Source organism: Festucalex cinctus, chromosome 10 (genome assembly GCF_051991245.1).
Source record: "Festucalex cinctus isolate MCC-2025b chromosome 10, RoL_Fcin_1.0, whole genome shotgun sequence".
NCBI lineage: Eukaryota > Metazoa > Chordata > Actinopteri > Syngnathiformes > Syngnathidae > Festucalex > Festucalex cinctus.
In genome coordinates, this window is record NC_135420.1 from 27,425,387 (window position 1) to 27,445,506 (window position 20,120).

General features: G+C 39.9%; 1 protein-coding gene across 2 annotated transcripts in view; it reads left to right on the plus strand.

Moving 5' to 3' along the window:
- Window positions 1–20,120, plus strand: part of LOC144026706 (uncharacterized) — a 166,501-nt gene that overhangs the window by 99,519 nt on the left and 46,862 nt on the right. For both annotated transcript variants that reach the window (XM_077533626.1, XM_077533625.1), the window contains exon 12: window positions 19,823–19,978. In XM_077533626.1, the coding sequence (XP_077389752.1) occupies window positions 19,823–19,978 (156 nt within the window). The remainder of the gene's footprint in view (window positions 1–19,822; window positions 19,979–20,120) is intronic.

The following is a 20,120-nucleotide window of genomic DNA, read 5'->3' on the forward strand; positions in this document are numbered from 1 at the left end:
TATTAAGAGTAACAGAAAAGATTTAAAGGGCATCTGACATTCAAAAATAAAATTAAACTATAAACATTTTTTGACTGACCACGTCAAACCGTATGATACGGAAAAATAAAATGACATAAAATCAATAAATAATAATCCATTCAAACTGATCACCAACATTAACTCGGGAGCACAATATTAAAAAAAACAACAACTTTAACCTGCAAAACAAAAATATAAAATAATTTGTGCTGATTAGTTTTTTTTTTTTTTTTTTTTTGCTTTGTGCAAAGCGTGCATGCTCAGCGCAAACAAAACCCCTACACCACCGAGCGAATGCTCCCTACGCACACTCTGCCAATAATGAGAGCGCCACTGCCCCCTAATGTAGTGGAGGTGCAATTGCACTTTATTCTCGGACAGTAAAAAAAAAAATAAAATAAAAATAAAAAAAAATTAAAAAAGCATGTTCCCTGAGGTCAAACCCCTCTTGATGGAGCCCCGCCTCCCCCTGGGGGGGCCCCGCCCCGCTATTTGAGAAGCACTGGATTAAAGGAACACAACATTAAAGCTCAATTCGCACTGACTGCGGAAAGGACGCGTTGCGTTTTCCGTACAGCTTCCGCAAGGACTGCAATTCATACCGCGTTCATGCAATTCATGCAAGCTAAGCGTTTCTTTCTTGTCAAAAGTAGAACACGTGACTCATGTTAGGTCAACGGTGGTTTCGCTTGCGCTTGTCCTCGTGTCTGACTTATAAGCTTTCTCCCGTCTCCTCCCTCCCTGCCAGTCCTACCTGCCAGCTGCTGCTCAGGGCCTCCTGAATTTTACAGTTTTCCATCAGACAAAAGAATGAACAGAACTTCTTTAAAAAAAAAAAAAAAAAAAAAAGAAACAAAAAACGACTGACAGCAATGAAGTTCTTTGTCCTCTGTAGCAGTTTTCTGTTTTTTTTCCCCCCCGAGGGAGTTTTGCTGGTCTCTGGTGTCTCGGTCATGTCTAACGGTCACTCGCACCATCTTGCCCCGACAACTTCAGCTTACAATGGCCTCGTTTTCTACCATAAGCTCAAATTTGAGCGCTCATTTTTTTTTTTTAAAGCTTTATTTCCTATGCAGTCCTCAAAACAGCTGCTCCGATGAAGGCTAATCACATTACATTTCATTTCAAGATCCTTCCGGTTTTGTGAGGGTTGTGCTTCTAAGAGAAGACGTTCAAAAGTATTTGGCACCAGTTTTTTTGGATATGAAACTGCCCACACCCGACCGAGTCTTGTGCTCGCTCTTCCCACCCAACCATCGAACGATCGGAGCATCCGTCTGCTTGCCCTCGGCCTTTTTAATTATGGAGGAGGAACTAATTTTGAATTTGACACCAACAGTTGCCGGCCCTCAGTTGTACTCAGCGTCCCCTCCGTGAATTATTGAACGGGCAGAATCCAGAGTGACACAAACAGACTGATGAATGAAGAATCAATTACAGTAACTAAACGTGCGCTTACGACGAGATCTGGTTCGGAGTACAAGTTCCTCTCCCAAGAATTCAGTTAATGAGGAGCAAGCGGGCCTCTTCTAAAAAAAAAAAATAGATCATCAGTGATTCGACATTGGGAAATTCCTTAGAATCAGTGATAATTTCGTCGGCGAAGAATTTTCATCCTAATTTTCGTCACAAACATTTTTTTTTCCCGACGAAAATTAAACGGACACTAAGATAGAACCCTTTGATTGAAACGATAATCGATAGCTAAAATTGACTGACAATCTCGTCAATGACTAAAACGAAAATGAAATGAAATGGGGTGCTGGAGCCTATCTCAGCTGGCTTTGGGCAGTAGGCGGGGTAAACCCTGAACTGGTTGCCAGCCAATCGCAGACTATAACTAAAACAAAATTACAATTTCTTGTCAAAATTAACACTGCTTAGAATGTTGTAGAAGTGATCATTTTTTAAAAACAGTTGTAGAGATGTATTGTTATATATTGATATTTATCGGTGTCGTAGCTTGCTTAGTCATTACAATATTATTTAATGCAAGAAATCATTAAAATGATCCGCGTCTTCACATAGATAATTAGCATTAATCAAGAGGATGCAACGTGTTTTAAATATTTCTTTGCAAAAAAATATTTGGTTGATTTAAGTAAGCAGCTGATAACGTAGATATGCAGATTTTAAATATAACCAAAAGCTTTTTCATCTTTTCATCTAAACAAACAAACAAACAGTTTAGTTCCACCTTTAGTTCCAGCCTTCAAAATAAAAGCACCCCAGACAAACAACATAATTTAATAATTTGAATTTTCAAGAATTGCGAAAACAAACCTGTATGGAAATGCTATTTCAAAAAAAAAAAAAAAAAAGTAAATGATAAACTACAGGTACAGTATTTTTGGCGGAGGGGGGGGCATTTGATGGGAAAAAAATATTTGAGGCAAATACTTCAGTCAAATAAAACACAGAAATACGTTCTTTTGTAGCATGTAATGCGTTGAGGTCGTGCGTAATCGAAATGTTCTCACGACATTCTTCATCGACTTCATCTTAGGTCACAATTAAGTCTTTTTTTTTTTTTTTTTTTTTTTTTTTATATCGTGTGTTATCTGATGCAGTACTCTCACTACATTGTAGGATTTCTGCCAGGACATGACGAGTTTATCTTATTTTGACCGAGATCTCCCAAACAGGTAATTCCCACCTCCCACAATCCAGTTGGGGAACCTCTGAGAGAAAAAAACAAAACAAAAAAACTGCAGGGAAGTGCTGCGTGAGTTTCATGTAGTGGGAGGATTACTAAAGCTAATACCAGGTGTTAGAGACCAGTCACCTTCCGCACGTACGCGCACACGCACACGCTCGTTTCCAAACACCGCCGCTTTCCATCAGCGCACAGATAAGACAAACACACCCACGCAGATCTGCGTGACTCATTTCGCACACTCACACTCGTCCAGGTATGCACCAATACGTTACACCTGGCAGCTCAGAATGAGGAGTGTTAAAAATACGCACGCGTCCAACGTTTAATGGCTTATTTTGTTACAGCGTGCGGATGCGTTTTGCAGCCTGTTTTCTCATTACGGCGGCGGATTTACAAGACGCCTTCTCGTCTGCTAATATTAGATTTGTTTGCGTGTAAATATTTCCCTCCAGTAGCTCTGTTTTGACCTTTTTCAATGCGGTGAAAAGGTCAAAACGCGTTGAAATGTTCAGGTCGGAGATCTTGTAAAATAACTCGTTCCGGATAATAGCGTAGAGCGCACGAATACTGATTTTCATGACCTTCAGCGGTCGCTGATTTGTGAAATGTGAATGTCACGTCTCACTTTTATATCTAATGTGAAGATTTAAAAAATGACGTTTAAAAAAAAATACGACCTGAGACCTTTCGTTTTGTATTTAACACATTCGCCTGTACTGACTTGTTACTTAGCAAAAAAAAAAATCTTTCAATAAAATATTATTATTTATTTATTTATTTATTTATTTATTTATTTTTTTATTATCAGTGAATCATTGTAATCTAAATCAGTGCCGTGCAAAGCTCGCTAGATGCCCGGACATTTTTATGCCCCCCACCCAAAATAAATAAATAAATAAATAAATGAATACAGGAGTGTCTCAGAAAATTAGAATATTGTGAGGCAGTCCTGTACATAAAGAAATAACTTTGTGAAGGGGTGCGCAGATGAAACTTTTTTTTTTTTTTTTTTTTTTTGTAAGCTTGATGGTCCCAGCCATTTTCACATTTCGCAATCCCGTTCGCTCCCGGCTGTTTTACTGAATTTTCACTGATTTTGCAAGGCCCACAGAATATTGTGTTCAATTGCTATAAAAGCATGGAACCTATCAAAAGAAAGATTAAAGTCTTTTCTTTCATCAGGAAAAAAAAATATGATTCTATCGGTTTCCGTTTTGCAGCAATTAGCATTAGAATATAGCTAAGTTTCATCAGTTTTCACAAATCTATTTAAAATTGTAAGTAATTGAGCTTTTTTTCTAGATGGCCCTGGTTGATCTCCTTTGCTCTGCTGCCACCTGCTGGCCGCTTGTGTAATAACTACCATTTCTGCAACCGTTCTTTGCAGTTATGAGACTGCATCAAAGCCTTCTGTATGCCCAAGCATAAAAACAAAACAAAAAAACGTATAAATACGTCTTTGGGACACTTAAAACATTCTTTTTTTTTTTAACGTATTTACACTTTATTGGGAGCAAATGAGTTAATTTACCCCCCAAATATATATATATTTGTAAAAATTATTATATTTTGGAAAAGAATAGCAACCAAAATTGTCACATCTTCTGTCTCATGGATCGTGTGCATTCTGTCATGTGCCAATTAAGAACGAAACCTTTCAAGGCCTTACCAGCTGTGTGTGCGTGCGCGTTCATGTGCGTGCGTGCATGTTTGCTTGCGTGTGCACACGAGGAAGTGTCGCGGCGGCGCTTCTGTCAGCAGGCGGGATTAGATCCACCGCAGCGACAACAAGAACAACCTTTTCAGCCCTCCTCATCAAAGAGGTTCACACGCTGGCTTGCTCGCACAAACCCGAGCTTCCTGTACAGTTTGACACTTTGTGCCACTACACCTGTGTTCACACCGGCCGCGGCACACCTGTGCGTGTGCGCGTGCGCGCGTGCAAAACCCTCCTCCAAAGCAGCGGGGGTTTTAGCGAGTGCATTTAGAGATCAGAGGTTTCTCAGGGCGATAATGCCGCCAATTCCTCGACCTCCCTCCGAACCAAATGCACCTGAAAACACTCGCGCAGGTGTGCGTGCGTGCGCGCGCGGGTGTGTGTATGACAAGGGCTTGGGGGGCGGATAGGAGGCGTGTAAGGGAGGGGAAGGCGAAAACACACAACCAGCTCGCTCACACGTACAATAATAAACACTCGCGCTCATCTAATTTTCTCTCCTTCACGCACACGCAAACGCAAACGTGTCCATTTTTGCAGGCCTGGCGGGCATCGGGATTACGTCTCGCTCCAAAGATTATCCGCAGTGTGAAACACGAGGACTGAACTTTGAAACTAATTCAATAATTGCCTCCGCCAAGGTGGTCATTTTTGCTTTTCATGACAGCTAGTTAGTCAGAGAGTGGGAAGGTGGGGGTGGGGGGGGAAAGGGGCGGGGCATCATGACGAACCGTATGAGCGGTCCGCCCATCCGCTTCGTAGTTCTGGTTTCAAGCTGTGTGATGTTTGTACGTCACGTTTACTCCGTTGTTATCAGATTTCCTCACAAAAAACATCGTCTCCATTTGACCCGCAATTTTGTACGAGTCTGTTTTTTCAATACAGTGTTTGATTCTTGCAGTTAATATCAATGATATCCAATATTTTTACACCATAGGAAGCAAACGACATGGCTGATGAGAAGTGCTTGTTTGTTATAGCATCCACAAACGTGGCTTCATGAAATAAATTGCAGTTATTAGAAATGTCGAAAATTAAGAGATTTTTTTTTTTTGTAATTTGTGCTTTTGAGATGTGATTGGAATGAATGGGTTATTAATAACGGCGTCAATTCTGATTGGCTGTTAGCTACCAAATGCAAGTATACGATAAGCAAAGCAATGGCAAAAAATAAATAAATAGCATTATCTAAAAAAAATATGCTAAACAAAATGTTGCTTTTTACTCAAAGTTGAATCGACAATAATTTTAGGACATTCCCTGATTATATTCCCATCGCAATCTTAATTCATTGAATCCCAAAAATGTGTAAAAATGTTTTTTAATACTTTGTCCTTCTCTCCTAAATAATATGTTTACATGTTATTTTTTTATGCAAGAGCATACAGAAGGCTTTGATGCAGCTTCTGACATGAAGAGGTAGCTTAAATCAATGGTAGTACAGAAAATGGCCAGCGGGTGGCAGCAGAGTATAAGAGATCAACCAGGGCCATGTTGCAACAAGCTCTTTTAGACAGTATTTTCACTAGGAATGTTAATAATGACAAAACCTAGCGACATTTTAATGATAACTGCTGCAAAACGGAAACTGATACAAATATACTTTTTTTTCCTGATGAAAGAAGAGACTCTCATATTTCTTTTGATAGGTTCCATATTGGTGGAACTTGCAAAATCAGTCAAAATCCAGTGAAACAACCAGGGGTGAACATTGATTGGTCTGTACCTGTCTCCCTCCGTGCCGACCCGCGTGTGTCCGATTAATTAGCAGGCCAGACCGAGTTTAGTGGTTCACCGTGAGAATCCTGTGTACTCTGCTCTCCATGGCAACATAATATATGGGACACACTGGAGGATTTTAGCTCCACCTCCCACTGACCTCATAAAAGGTTTGCACGGAGCTTTCAAGTGACACTTCCAGATGACTTATGACTGTTTGACAAGGTGTTACATGTTCCGCACGGCTCAAAATCTTCCACTTGTCCCAATCCTCACCTAACATCACGACAGAACTTTACAGAACTGATTTCAGCAGTTTTTTGGGTCTGTCTCAAGTTTGAAATGCAATGTTTAACAGGATGAGTAGATGCGATACGTCCAATTTCCACACGCTCAGCGAGAAGCTACGTCAAACAAAATATGGCTTTTATGCTGTTGCTGGCTTCCCCAGAGTAATCGGAGCAACATTTTTCCTTTTCGGCAATTTGTTTGTTTACCTCTTCCACTAGCACTTCCAATTCCATCACTTCAACCTTTACAGTATTTTGCACTTGTCGTGCTCTCTCAAATGTGTTGTTGTGAAAATCAGTAGAGGTATTGTACCTATAAGGCAAAAAAACTGTTGCCAACAACAGTAATCAACACGCATTTTAGAAAATGCTTTTTAGTGATTTTCGGAACCATTTCATTCTCAGTAGATGACATGCTTACGACGGGTACTTGGACATCTCCCACAACGGCGCAAATACCAGCTGACTGAAAACTCCACCAATGGGTTAGATTTGCTTTGGCCGTGAAAATGTGAGAATGTGAGCGTCAGCTGGGATAGGCTCCAAGGGAGTTGATCAATGGATCACTTCGAAATCAATTGCGTAATATGTTTAAAAAAAAAAAAAAGTGTATTTAACTTATTCACTCTCAGCCATTTTCACAGATGCAATCTCCTTCACTCACAGCTGTTTCACTGGATTTTGACTGATTTTGCAAGGCCCACAGAATATTGTGTTCTATTGCTATAAAAACATTGAACATACCAAAAGAAAGATTAAAGTCTCTTCTTTCATCAGGAAAAAAACTTATATTTCTATCTGTTTTCGTTTTGCAGCAATTATGCATTAGAATATAGCTAAGTTTCATCATTAGTCACAAATCTAATTAGAATTGTGAGTTGTTGTTTTTTTTTCAATATTGCCCTGGTTGATCTCTTATACTCTGTTGCCACCTGCTGGCCGTTTGTGTAATAACTAAAAAAAATTTCAACCATTCTTTGCAGTTCAGAGGCTGCATCAAAGCATGCATGCGCTAGCATAAAAAAAACAAAACAAAACATAAAAACGTATAAATACGTCTTTGGCACTCTTAAAACATTTCAAATAGAGCGTATTTATACGTCTTTGGGAGCAAATCAGTTTTCATGTCAAACAGTGAGCGCCACAAAACAGGGTCGCGTTTGGGTCAACAACAAAGGTGAGCTCAACCTGTGACATTGGTGGTCTTGGTGTGTGCGCGCGCGTCACTGCGAGTTCACTGTGTCGTCGTCGGCACACAGTGTGCGCATTGACGGACGGCAAACGTGTGCATGTTGTTGTGCATGCGAGCCAGATGAGCTCATTGTAGCGCCGTGAATTGGTAATCATCACACAGCCGCCCCCCCCCCCCCCCTCCTCTCAGCAGCCGTGTGTAACCCGCTGAAACCCAAACAGCAGATGAAGGCGATAATGCGGACATTCTCGCGCACACGCACACACTCTGATAGGAGACGCTGCTGGCCGATTGTGGAACTTCAACCTTTATGTCTCACTCGCAGGTGAGCTCATGTTTTGCACAAGTAAGAGTGACGGAGACGGACAGAGAAGCATTCTGATCAACAGCAACATGGGGGGGGAAAGGAGAAAAAAAGTGTAGTAATAAATCAACTTTTTTTGTGAGATTTGTAGTTGCAACAATTTCATTTTTTTTTTCTTTTTAAATTCAATCTTGATGAGCAATAGTTCATTTTATTTTAATCTTCATTTTTGTACCGCGAGTCATGCGCAAAGTGCAGTCGAACTGCGTTCGTTGGCTGCCGTTTTCTTTCTTTTGCTATTTTTCTACACTCCGCACAGGTAGAATTCAGCGCAAGGAGGATGGAATGCAGCCGGCTCCTGGCCAAATCGAAGCGGCTCCCCTCATTTCCATTAAAATCACGAAAGTGGGAGAACAGAAATTGACACACTGGGGTTCGCGCGCAAGATCGGTACAATTAAACCGCAAGATCTCACCTTGCGGATGATGTGAATCACATTTAAGACATTAAAAAAATAACAATTTAAGAATTAAGATTTAAAAACAAAATGCGGAAAGTACATTATTACAATTACTAAAACAACGTACAGCGTAGGAGAATAAATTGATTGTAAAAGTATTCTAAATGACATTTAAAACCTGGATTTAAATTTTCTATGCAGCATAACAGCTGAATGCTGACGCACCATGTTTGCTTTGAACTCCTCAGCTTGGCTGTTCCTCCTCTTATCTCGATCCACCTCTTCCGCAACAGATTATAAAAACAAAACGTATTGTGACTGTACGTGAAATGACAACATGAAGAAGTGCTTGCGGGGGGTTGCAAACAAAAAAAAATGATTTCCATGAATCTGAATTTATAGTACATGAAACAGCAACTCTGTTCAAACTACCCGTTTGTGTATTGAAATGTCGGTCGGCTATTTGTGAGCAACAATTTGTCCATTTTGATTTCTATTTGCATTGAATCCACGTTGACAAGTAGAGTTTGCTGGCACCATGCAGGGCCTCTCGTGTGTTCATTAAGAGAAGCGATGAATGGCTGAGGAGAGACACTGGGGTGGCGAAGGAGGAGGGGAAGACACCCCCCCCCCCCCCCCCAAAAAAAAAAAAAAAAAAAAAAAAAAAGAGTGAGGCAGGCCAGAAGGGATGTGGGGAGCAATGGAGGGCAGTCACCTGTGGTGTGGGAATGGAGAGGCACTCACCATGGAGGAGGCGGGGCTTCTACCTTCTACCCCCCCCACATCACTTACCTCATCTCACTTGTCCCTCCTTCCCCTTCCAGCTGCAGCAGAACTTTGACGGGAGGGGTGAAAGTGTACAAAAGACTGCACTGAACGATACATTGTGCATCTGTGGGCGTCGTTGAGGGAACGATTGCAGGGGAAAGATTGTTTTGACATTTTTTATTGCCATTTCCATTTGATTGGTGATTTTATTCCAATTAATATAAAAGTAAATACAAGTATGAGTATATCCTCAATCTTAGGAATGTTCAATATCACTTTTTTTTTTTCCCAGACCAATACTAGTAACTAGTGATAGACCGATGTGCTTTTTTCAGGGCCGATGCCGATACCGATTATTAGTCATCAAGGAGGCCGATAACTGACATTACAAGCCGATATTCATTTGCAGTAAAAGAGAAAATAACAGCGTGAAAAAAACAACTTCTCTTTTAATTTTAAACATATTAAGAATAGACAGCATGTGTTAAGCTAAATTCAAAACTAAGCAAGCAAATAAATAAATAAATAAATAGTTTTCTACTGTAAATAAAGTTTTCCAAAATTTCAACGTAATTTATAAATTAATTTATTTTTTATGAATTAAAAAGTGTTGGGACTTCCCAGTTGCAGCAGTGACAAATGTATGCAAAATTAAATGTATCTAATTTTGGGTTTTCGTCAGGGTTCAAAAGATCTTTGCAGACAGTGAAAAATTGTCTGAATATGTTTGAAATGTCTTTGCAACAAGTAAAATGTGTCTATAAACATCTTACAAATCCTGACGAAAGCACAAAATTTGCTACGCTCGCAAGCATTCGCTGTTCGGTGAGATTCCAGCTTTATCGGCCTTCAGATTCGTAAAAAGGCCGATGCCGATATTTGTCAACATGCCAAATATCGGCACCGATAATCTGCCCGGCCGATAATCGGTCTATCCCTACAGTAGTAACAGTAGCAAAAGTACTTTTGAAACATAACCGCCCCATAAAAAACAATAATTATAACTATTCAAAAAGATCCATACTATATCTCGATAAAGCAGTCCCCCTTGAAATTAACTTAAAGTCTATTTTCTATTCTTAACATTTCTAGTTCATGATTATAAAACGGCCATAAGAGTATCGGCCGCCATCGCAAATACCGATACCTTGAAATAATGCCTGTTATCAGCACTATTAATTATGCAACCCTGCTACCGTGCTCACTCATCCCTAATCATCATACGAGCTGAAGTGTAAAAATTTGACCGAAATGATTTCTGTCCGAGTTATTTTCATGTGAAATCAAATGTATTCTTCGAAATGCTTCTTTTAAAATTTTGCATTTTTATATCAACATGCTGAAAGCATTCCCACAATTAACGTTGATTTGCATGTTCAAATTTCTCCCTGGGGAACAGTCAAGATTTCTTCAACTTTTGTCGTTATGTCCAACACATTTTGTGTTAAAAATAACGTTCCTGTTTTTTTTTGTGTTTTTTTTTCGTCATTCTTTTGAGAATATTCTGGAGAATTTTGGAGACGACGTGGCGCACTACAACGTGATGACATGCTTCTTAATGGCTATATAGTGTGTGCGTGTGCGTGCTGCCCTTATGTCCCGCAGGCAGCTGCTTCCAGATGACCCCCAGCAGAGAGCTGTCATCGGACATCTGCATCACACACACACACACACTTGTGCGTCTGACAGTTTATGTGTGTGCGTGCGCTCGCGCGAGTCAAGAGTCCGAGCGTCTGTACCGAGGTACCGGAGTGCCGGCCTCTTTTTTTTTTTTGCGGGCGGGTCCCGAACACGCACGCTGACAACCGCCTTTTGCAATAAAGCAATAAAAATGATATCGGCCGGCAAACATGACAAAAGAATTTGTGAGTTAAAAAAAAAAAATAAAATAAAAAAAAAAGATGGCCGCAGACAGCCAGACAGGAAGTGTCAACTTTTTTTTTCTTGGCAGTCGTCTCCGACTTGGTTCTGCTGTGCGCGTCTGACAGCGCAATCTCCTCTAATCTGTTGAAACAATGTGATGAGGTATGTGTGTCTGTGTGAGAATAGCGGACGGAGCGGCTCGGGTCCCACACCACTGGGATTGGGGTCAAGGGTCGGCAGGGGAACCAGGGAGCTGTCATGCTCCATTACATGCTGCTATGTGACGCGGCTAACAGTTGCAGCGCATTAAAAAACACAAAAAAAAACAGCTCCTCGATTTGCACAAATTTGGACGCACGCACACTGTACAGTGGCACATATATAAATGCTGGTATGATAATTGAAAAGATCATTTGCATTTAACATTGTAAAATCCTCAATCCAAAAAATGGCGGAGGAGCTGAAATGGGACTAAAAAGTGACAAGACAAATTCTGACATTGTTGTCACGTTGCTTGGAATGGCAGTTTGCATATTTACGGTCGTTTCACAAATTCTTGAACTCTTGCATGCTATTTGCTGGTCCACTTTTTGCCTCCCGTGTGACATCATACATGACAAATGGGTGAAATCTGAAGTGAAGTGCAGTTTTTTTGGTGAAATATTGAATTGTATCACCTCTGGGGCATTTCACTTCCGAGGTTCCACTGTATATAGAGTTCCCTTCCTATGGCAGTGACCTAACCGGAATTTGCACATAAATCGGATGTTGCTGTAGTCTTCATACTAAGATGTGTCATAATAGTGTGAAAGTTGAAAGCCTTCATACATACCGTATCATTCCTCTTTTTTTTTTTTTGAATTCTTCCAACTTTTTTGAAGAACTTCTCCTTTTACATAATTCATCTGATTCACATCATTCCAATTTCAAAATATTCCAAAAATTCGCTTCTAATTTTGTTAATCCAAATATCAATGGCTTTCTCATAATTGGACATTTTTCAACTAAAAATTCAGAATTCATTCTGATTGAGGCCCGAATTTACCCCAGTACTTAGTTACGATTCATTTCCATTGGCACATTCAAAATAACAGATTCAGATAGTTCCCTTATGGAATTTAAATTTGAATGATTTTCAACATGCCAACATTTTGCACATACCAAAAATTATTTTTTATTTTTTTTCATTTATTTATTTTTTTATTTTACACATTTGGGTTATGTCACTGCCATAGGAATGGAACTCATTTATTTTTATTGCAAGTTTATGCAAATATGTTTCCATCTACATTGCTATTTGTTGAGTTTTGTTGACAAACTTCAACAATTCACTCAGTTTGTCGACCTTTTATTTTTTTTTGTAATGAAAATCGTGCAGTTTAGACATGTTTGAATTGTTCAGAAAGATATTTCAGGTGACCCGACAGGCAAACGCTGTGGCTCGGGATCAGGGGCGGAGCTACAAGGTGGCTGGTGGGGGGACCGTAGACATTTTGATATCTGTCATTTTTCTCTCATTTTCAAGTGGATGCAGTATTCTTTGACTCCACAAGTGATTTTTATTCTAATTTATTATCATTAGCATTCAATAAAAAGCAATCAAGTGCCTTTTCCTCGTTCCCGTTCTCGGGCGGGATTGCCCTGTCGGCCAACTTTTTGTGCCTGTTGACAAGGTGACAGAAAGGTAACCTGCGAGAACTGTGATGTTGGGATTCCCAGCAGGTCTTGTGTGTGTGGTGGGCGGTGACCTTGCAAGCAAAGCAAGCAGCTCATGTTTAGTCGAAGCCTAGTGAAGAAAAACAAAACAAAAAAACTGGCCAAACCTGTCCTGAAGTCCCTCTGCTATGTCACCGCCTGTGTGTGGGCTACTTACCTCACTGGGTGCTGTCGGAAAAACATCCGAACGTTCATCAAAACAGTACAAACGCAGATACAGATAAGGCGGCCTTGTTGTATGACATGTCATGTCTGTTTTTTTTTTGGGCCTCGTGTTCCCCCTGGAAGAATCCGCGTGTGTTGTATCAAAAGGAGGTAGGCGCGACCTACAGTGGCGTTGGGTGAGGGACGAAGAGCGAGTCGCAACTCGTCTTCGAGCTGCCACCAGGTCAAATGTCTGCCTTTGACTGGAATGCTCGCGGAGGGCCAGATAAGAAAAGCGGCATCACTGATGTGACGAGATGCTTTTCGCCTTGATAACGTTAAAAAGGGAGTTCCGCCCAAAGATTCTTTTTTGAACGGCGTAGGTGGGCAAAACATCCTCAAAATTCAAAAAAAAATACGGAAGGTGGGGAGTCGGGCTCTCGGAAAGAGAAATATCAATCAGTGGTTTGTCTAAAAGTGACACGTTCTGACTGCAATCTGCGTTTGTGATGCACCTGTCCACACTGCGGCGCTCACCGCACAAAAGTCGCTGTGGAAAATTACTGGCCCTGCAACATGTACGATTCGTTCTGCTCAACTTCGGGAAGAACAGGAAAGAAACAAAATCTGGTAAGCACTCCAGAGGGACACTTAATAACTAGTGTTGTTGCGATTACCGATACTGGTATCGGAAAAAGCGCCGATACTGCATTAAAACAGTGTTATCGGTATCGGTGAGTACTCACAAGTAACATGCCGATACCATTAATTCAAACACTAATATAGGATTTTGGATGCAGCATCTTGTGTCTTGCTCGTGCACCACGTTCACTGATATGTTACATGCTCACTGGATGCCGATCCAAGTTATCCTATTGGCTCGTGAATGCTCTGAACCAATGGCAGGACATCTTTTTCATCTTGAGGAAAAAAAACTTAAGTATTGGTATGGTATCGGTATTAGTGTTGCTCCGATACCATTTTTTGGCCCCCGATACCGATGCCGATACCCAGCTTTGCAGTATCGGCCGATACCGATACCATACCGATACAACCTTGGATGGGTGGTTGGCATGTTACTTGTGAATACTCACCGATACGGATACCACTGTTTTAATGCAGTATCGGGCCTCTGCCGAAACCAGTATCGGTATCGGAACAACACTGATCGGTATCAGCCGATACTGCAAAACTGGGTATCGGAATCGGTATCGGAACAACACTACTCATAACATTAAATGGCCAGCTTGACAATTTGTTGACATTTCGCATTTTAGCCTTCATGAATACTTCTCGTATCTATGCTCATAGATACCGATGGTAGGTAATAGCCATAGCTGAAAGAAAGTATGTTGCGTTGGGTAATGTCTTTTTACCTTTCGTATCTAGAAATTTTTTCGTAACAAGGCGTTTCGTAACTCGAACATTTCGTATGAAGAGACGTTGGTAAGTCGAGGTACCACTGTACATATTTTCCATGATTTTATTGAAGGGCTTGTGCATGCGCCGCATTAATAGCTTATTATGACCGCTCGCCACTGGTGTGTCCACGTGCTCCATAAAAAGGACCTTCCAGAACCTTTTTCGACCATAAGATGGAGGACCACAATCCACAGCACTGCACAAAACCAATTCTGCCCGTTTCAACTTGAAGCCAATCCTTGAACAGTCGACTGTTTTATGAACTGTTAGCCAGAATTCAGCTTTCATGCAAACAGGACTGCCTCCTCGTCTTCGTCGACACTTTCATATTTGCTCGGAATGTTCCAGCCAAGTACTTAGCGAGTTTTTCGCATCCAGACGAAGGCACATGTTCTTTTGTAAAAGTTCACCACTTGTGAAGCGAGCGTGTTAATATGTTTGATGAAGGACGAGCTTTTTGACTTTCATCTCTCCCACCCGGCGACACTTTAATATGTTGCACATTAACTTTGCAGACGGCGTCGGAGGTGACAGACCGATATGTGCGTGCGTGCGTGCGCGCGTGCGTGCGTGCGGCAGGGGCGTGTAATTGTGCCGTCGCCCGGCTGGAAGGTTTGTTTTCCGAGCCGGGAGACGATTGCCGTTGATAAGACGCAGCTCTAAATATAAAGTTGTGAAATCATTAAAAGCACGTAAATATACCCCACCAATCCCGTTACGCTAATCCGGACCGTGGCCAATGAAACTATTCATTAGAAAATCATCAGCTTTGCTTCATTCCAGGATGTTCACTCTGCGTGTGTGTGTGTGTATGCGTGTGTGTGTGTGGCATCTAAGCAATATGAGTGTGTCATATGGAGCTTAGCTGCAATTATGCCTTCGTGTTCATGTGTTGCCTTGCGTGTTTATTGCTTATTTATGCAAATCGCGGTGCCATTTTTACACGGCTAAAAAATGACAACATTAGCTTTAATCCTGGATATGAGACTTTATTCTTCAAAACGTTGGTCACCTTAAAAAAAAAATCAAACGGCAATGTAAAAGTCTTGCGCAACAATACAATACGGTCAGATCTCAAATGAATCGTAGTTTTACCTGATTATTTTTTTGGCTTTTGTACAAGTGTGACTTTGCGACATTTATCAGCTCTTCCTTCTCATCTTATTGGCTAATCAAACCAGGCAGAGTTGGCGAATATTGAGCAACAACAAAGTTGCATATCGGTCTGATCGACTTACCTAGCCGGTTAATGACGAGTCACGGCAGTCGCTAGGGTGTGTTAAAAAAAAAAATTAATCGATTCGGCAATATATCGCGATATTACGCACGCACGCAATTCTCGAATCGATTCAATAGGTGGCCGAATCGATTTTTAAACATCCATTTTTGATGGAAAAAATATTCAACAAAACATCTTACTTATGGTTAGAGTTCACACCTTAACTCATTTGCTCCCAATAACGTGTAAATACGTTTTTTTTTTAAATGTTCTAAGTGTCCCAAAGACGTATTTATATGTTTTTTTGTTTGTTTTTTTTATGCTGGAGCATACAGAAAGCTTTGATGCAGCCTTCTTAACTGCAAACTAAGGTTGCAGAAATGTTAGTTATTACACAAACGGCCAGCAGGTGGCAGCAGAGTAAAGGAGATCAACCAGAGCCATGTAGAAAAAAAAAGCTAAATTAATTTTTAATAGATTTGTGAAAACTGATGAAACTTAGCTCTCTTCTAATGCTAATTGCATGCTTTTATAGCAATAGAAGACAATATTCTGTGGGCCTTGCAAAATCAGTGGCTGGGAGTAAGAGTTAAGCATGGAAAAATGTTTTATTAATGGAATATTAAGCCTTAATATTTTATTTCAATGCTGTTCAAACATGAAACTATCTGTTAAATACCGTGACTGAAGTTTCAGATAAATAATACATTTTCATACAAATCATACAGTGTACAAGTTTACTGATTAGTATTTTCTAAATTTGAATTTAAAAAAAAATCGCAACAATCGACTTATAAATTCGTATCGGGATTAATCGGTATCGAATCGAATTGTGACCTATGAATTGTGATACGAATCGAATCGTCAGGTACTAGGCAATTCACATCCCTACCAGACGCCACGATTGTTCATACTATAAATTACGCTAACATGCCATCAAAGCACTGCAAGGTTAAACTTCAAAATAAAACCTTAACAAATTATACATGAACATAAATGCCTTGTTAGGCTTTTATTTCTTTAAATTACCGTTGTAATGTATCGCTAACATCAAAACAACACGACGCCGAATCATGTAATATGCTAAAAAAATAAATAAAAAAAAATGCTACTTATTTATGCTGTCATTTAGTGGAAAAAGTTAGTGGCGAGCAGCTAGCTTCGACCTGCTAGCGGCTAATCCCTGGTAGACTCCCAAGCAGTCTACTTTTCAAAGGCAGTTTCAAAAGCGAAAATGCGCAATTAGCTTTGATGCTAACAGCCGGAAAAACATTTTATACAAAGAAGAATGATCACAAAATTCAAGTAAATAAATTTTTTTTTTTTTTTTTTGTGGCGCTGCTAGCTAACAAGGCCAAGCAGTGGATATTGGTGAACCTTCCCCCAGGTCTGTGACTTCTTCTTTTTTTTTTTTTTAAACTGCATGCGTGTGCGTGAGTGCCGAGGCAGGCTACCTGGCAGCCCGTTTGAGGAAAGATTATCTTGACAAATTGGATAAACATCTTGTGTGTGACAGGATGCTGATGGAGGGTCTGCCTGTCCACACACACGCACATACGCACACACGCGGTCGCACGCGGCCGGGGCGGTCGGTTTGTTTTAGCCGCAAGAGCGAGTGCGTGTCCTCGTCCGCGCGTGTGTGTGTGAGTGTGAGTGTGAGTGAGTGAGTGGTGAGCCCAGCCTACAGGCAGGTAAGAACAGGTCTTCCCTCCTCAAACACAACATGCCGGTTCTCAGGTGTGTCTGCTTTCTCCCTCCTGCTCTCTTGCCTGTTTGTTTGTGTGGAAAAGGGCACTCGGCAGATCAGATTCACGAGGTGAATCGCACGGACGGACATTTTATGCACAAGGTGGAACCCTCCAGCGTGAAACCCATCGAAAAAATACAAACCAAACAGACATCATATGAAACACTTCAATCGCGTTTTCGCTTTTAAAGTTAATGAGCAATGAGGAGTTATCATATATATATATTTTTTTTAAGCATGTTTTCACTCATTAAAATATTGCATTGTATTTATTTTTAACCTCACATTGCTAAATGAATAAATAAATAAATAAATAAACGGAATTATAACTTAATTTGGGGGCTAGAACAGATTCATTAATTTTGCATTCATTTCAAAGACAATTACCTCGATTTATGGAAGATTCCATAAATCTACACATACGTTAGAAACGTATATATATATGTTTGTTATAGGTGTCAGTCGATTAAAATTTTCAATTGTAATTAATCACATGATTAATTGTAATTAATTGAATGACTTCAATAATTAACTGACGATTAATCGCACATTAATCGCACATTTTATACCTCAATTTATTTCTAAATTTTCAATAAAATGTACTTTTTTTCCCCTAATTTAAATATAGTTTTATTTTTCAGTCATTGATACAGTAATTTAATAACAATCGAATAAAAAAATAAAAAATAAAATAAAAAGTAAAATATGTACTGTACGGTAAAAAAACAAAACAAAAACAAAAAAAGTGTGACTGATTTGTGTTGATCATCCCAGACATGGTAATTGGTTTAAAAAGATATACTGCACTGTAAAAAATAAATAAAATAAAAAAATAAAAATGTGTGATATTGATTTGTGTTGACGTAATTTTTCTGCAACTAGATGGCATAATTGCATTTGTAAGACGTTACTGACAGCTCAGTGCAAATTTTTTGTTTTCATATTAAGAGTTATGTAATCTTTAACATGAAGTAACTTGTGGAATTGTGCACATTTTAAAAATTGTAAAATATAACTTGACCCCAGTCTCCACAAATATATGCACTATCATTAAATTTGAATTACTGCTAAATTTTGACGTGGACGTGTCTGCTGCATTGCAACTGGAATTCTCCCCAGTAAAGGCTCTCAGTAATCGCGTGTTAAAAATAACTTTACATGAACTCAAAATAAACCCACTAATTTTGACACCCTTATATATAAACACAATGAGTTCTGTTGCATTTTGGTTTCAGATTCATCAGCGACAACGGAAATGCCCGAACATGGACCGGCCCTCCGGGAAACTGACAAATTTCCCGATGGCCACCCCACCCCATGATTTTCACCCATGATGTCGTTAACACAATTCTCAAATATATTCTTGATAAAGTTTCGCTCTGTTGCCCGTGAGGAGGTCCCTATGCATCCCGTCGAACCTGTTGACTAATACGGCTTGCTTTGTTTGCAACGTTTGATGAAAAGCGACTGACGTTGTCGGAGTCCTGACGTAAGAGAAAGTCGGAGATGATGCAAAAATTCCACAAGTTGCAACCGTAACTCTCGAAACGGTCCAATGAGGAACTTGCATCAACTCTTTTATCATCAGTACTTCAATAGTGAGAGCAGAAACAACTTGAAGTAAGAACCTCATGTACAAGTGTGCAATGTTTGTAATCTGACCAAAGAGAAGGAGCCACGTTGACGTTTTTTTTTTTTTCTTATTTCAAAAGATAAATGCTCAATGTCAAAGGTGACAGATGAAGTCGTCACGCCAGAATATGACTTTGTTGCCTCTGTTTGCGCTTGGCTGGCAAGCATATTTTCACCGTGCGTCACAGGGTTTGGTCATGGAAGTGGTTTATTTATAGACATTGCCCTAAATACGATCATGTTGTCTTGCAAATGCATTCAAAGTTGATTCTTTTTTTTGATCAACCACATTTTCAATCCCTCAATGTGAGAAAGAAAAAGAAATATGTATTGAGGATAAAAGTTTGGAAGACTGCACAACGTCAATGGGGGAGGAATAGAAGCATAGTTTGTAAATGAGGTCAGGCGTAGGAAGAGAAAGGTGTGACGTTGTTACTTGGTCAGAATCATGGGAAGAATGAACTAGTATGTTGCAATTGATTTGATCTCAAATGGCGCAAAGTTGTCTGTTTCCTCTCACTCATTTGCTCCCAAAAACGTATAAATACGTAATATTTAAAATGTTTTAAGTGTCCCAAAGACGTATTTATACGTCTTTTTTATGTTTTGTTTTTTTTTAGGGGTGGAATGATACGGGCAAACCACGATTTGATACTGTTGACGATATTTGGCTCACAATATCGATATCACAATACCCGATATCTACGATTTTTGATATAGTGTAAAAAAAAATATAAAATAACAATATCACGATATGTGACTGAAAAAGCCAACAAATGCCCACAAAAAGGAAAATGTCTAATTATGCATTGATTCAATGCCAAAACTTTGTACACACACATATATATATATATATATATATATATATATATATATATATATATATATATATATATATGTGTATATGTATATGTATGAAGGAGTCCCCGTGTGGTTTTATGTCATGAAGGCAACATGGACGCCCGGAGAGGCCGCGAGGAGCCAACCAACGCTGCCTTCTCGCTGACCTCAAAAGTCGACTGTAAAATGATTTCTTCCTTGTTCCTGCGAGGTGAGATGGAGCCGGCGCTGGCACAGACCTGGAGGGCCTTCAACGTTGTTAAAGGTGCAGGTTTTCAATTACCATGTCTGGCAACGTGTGTGTGTGTGCGAAGTGAATGTGGCTTCAGACACACGCACACACGCTTACAGTACATGTATGCAATGACACACTTTTGATGACACCTTACATAATAATTTGCAATACT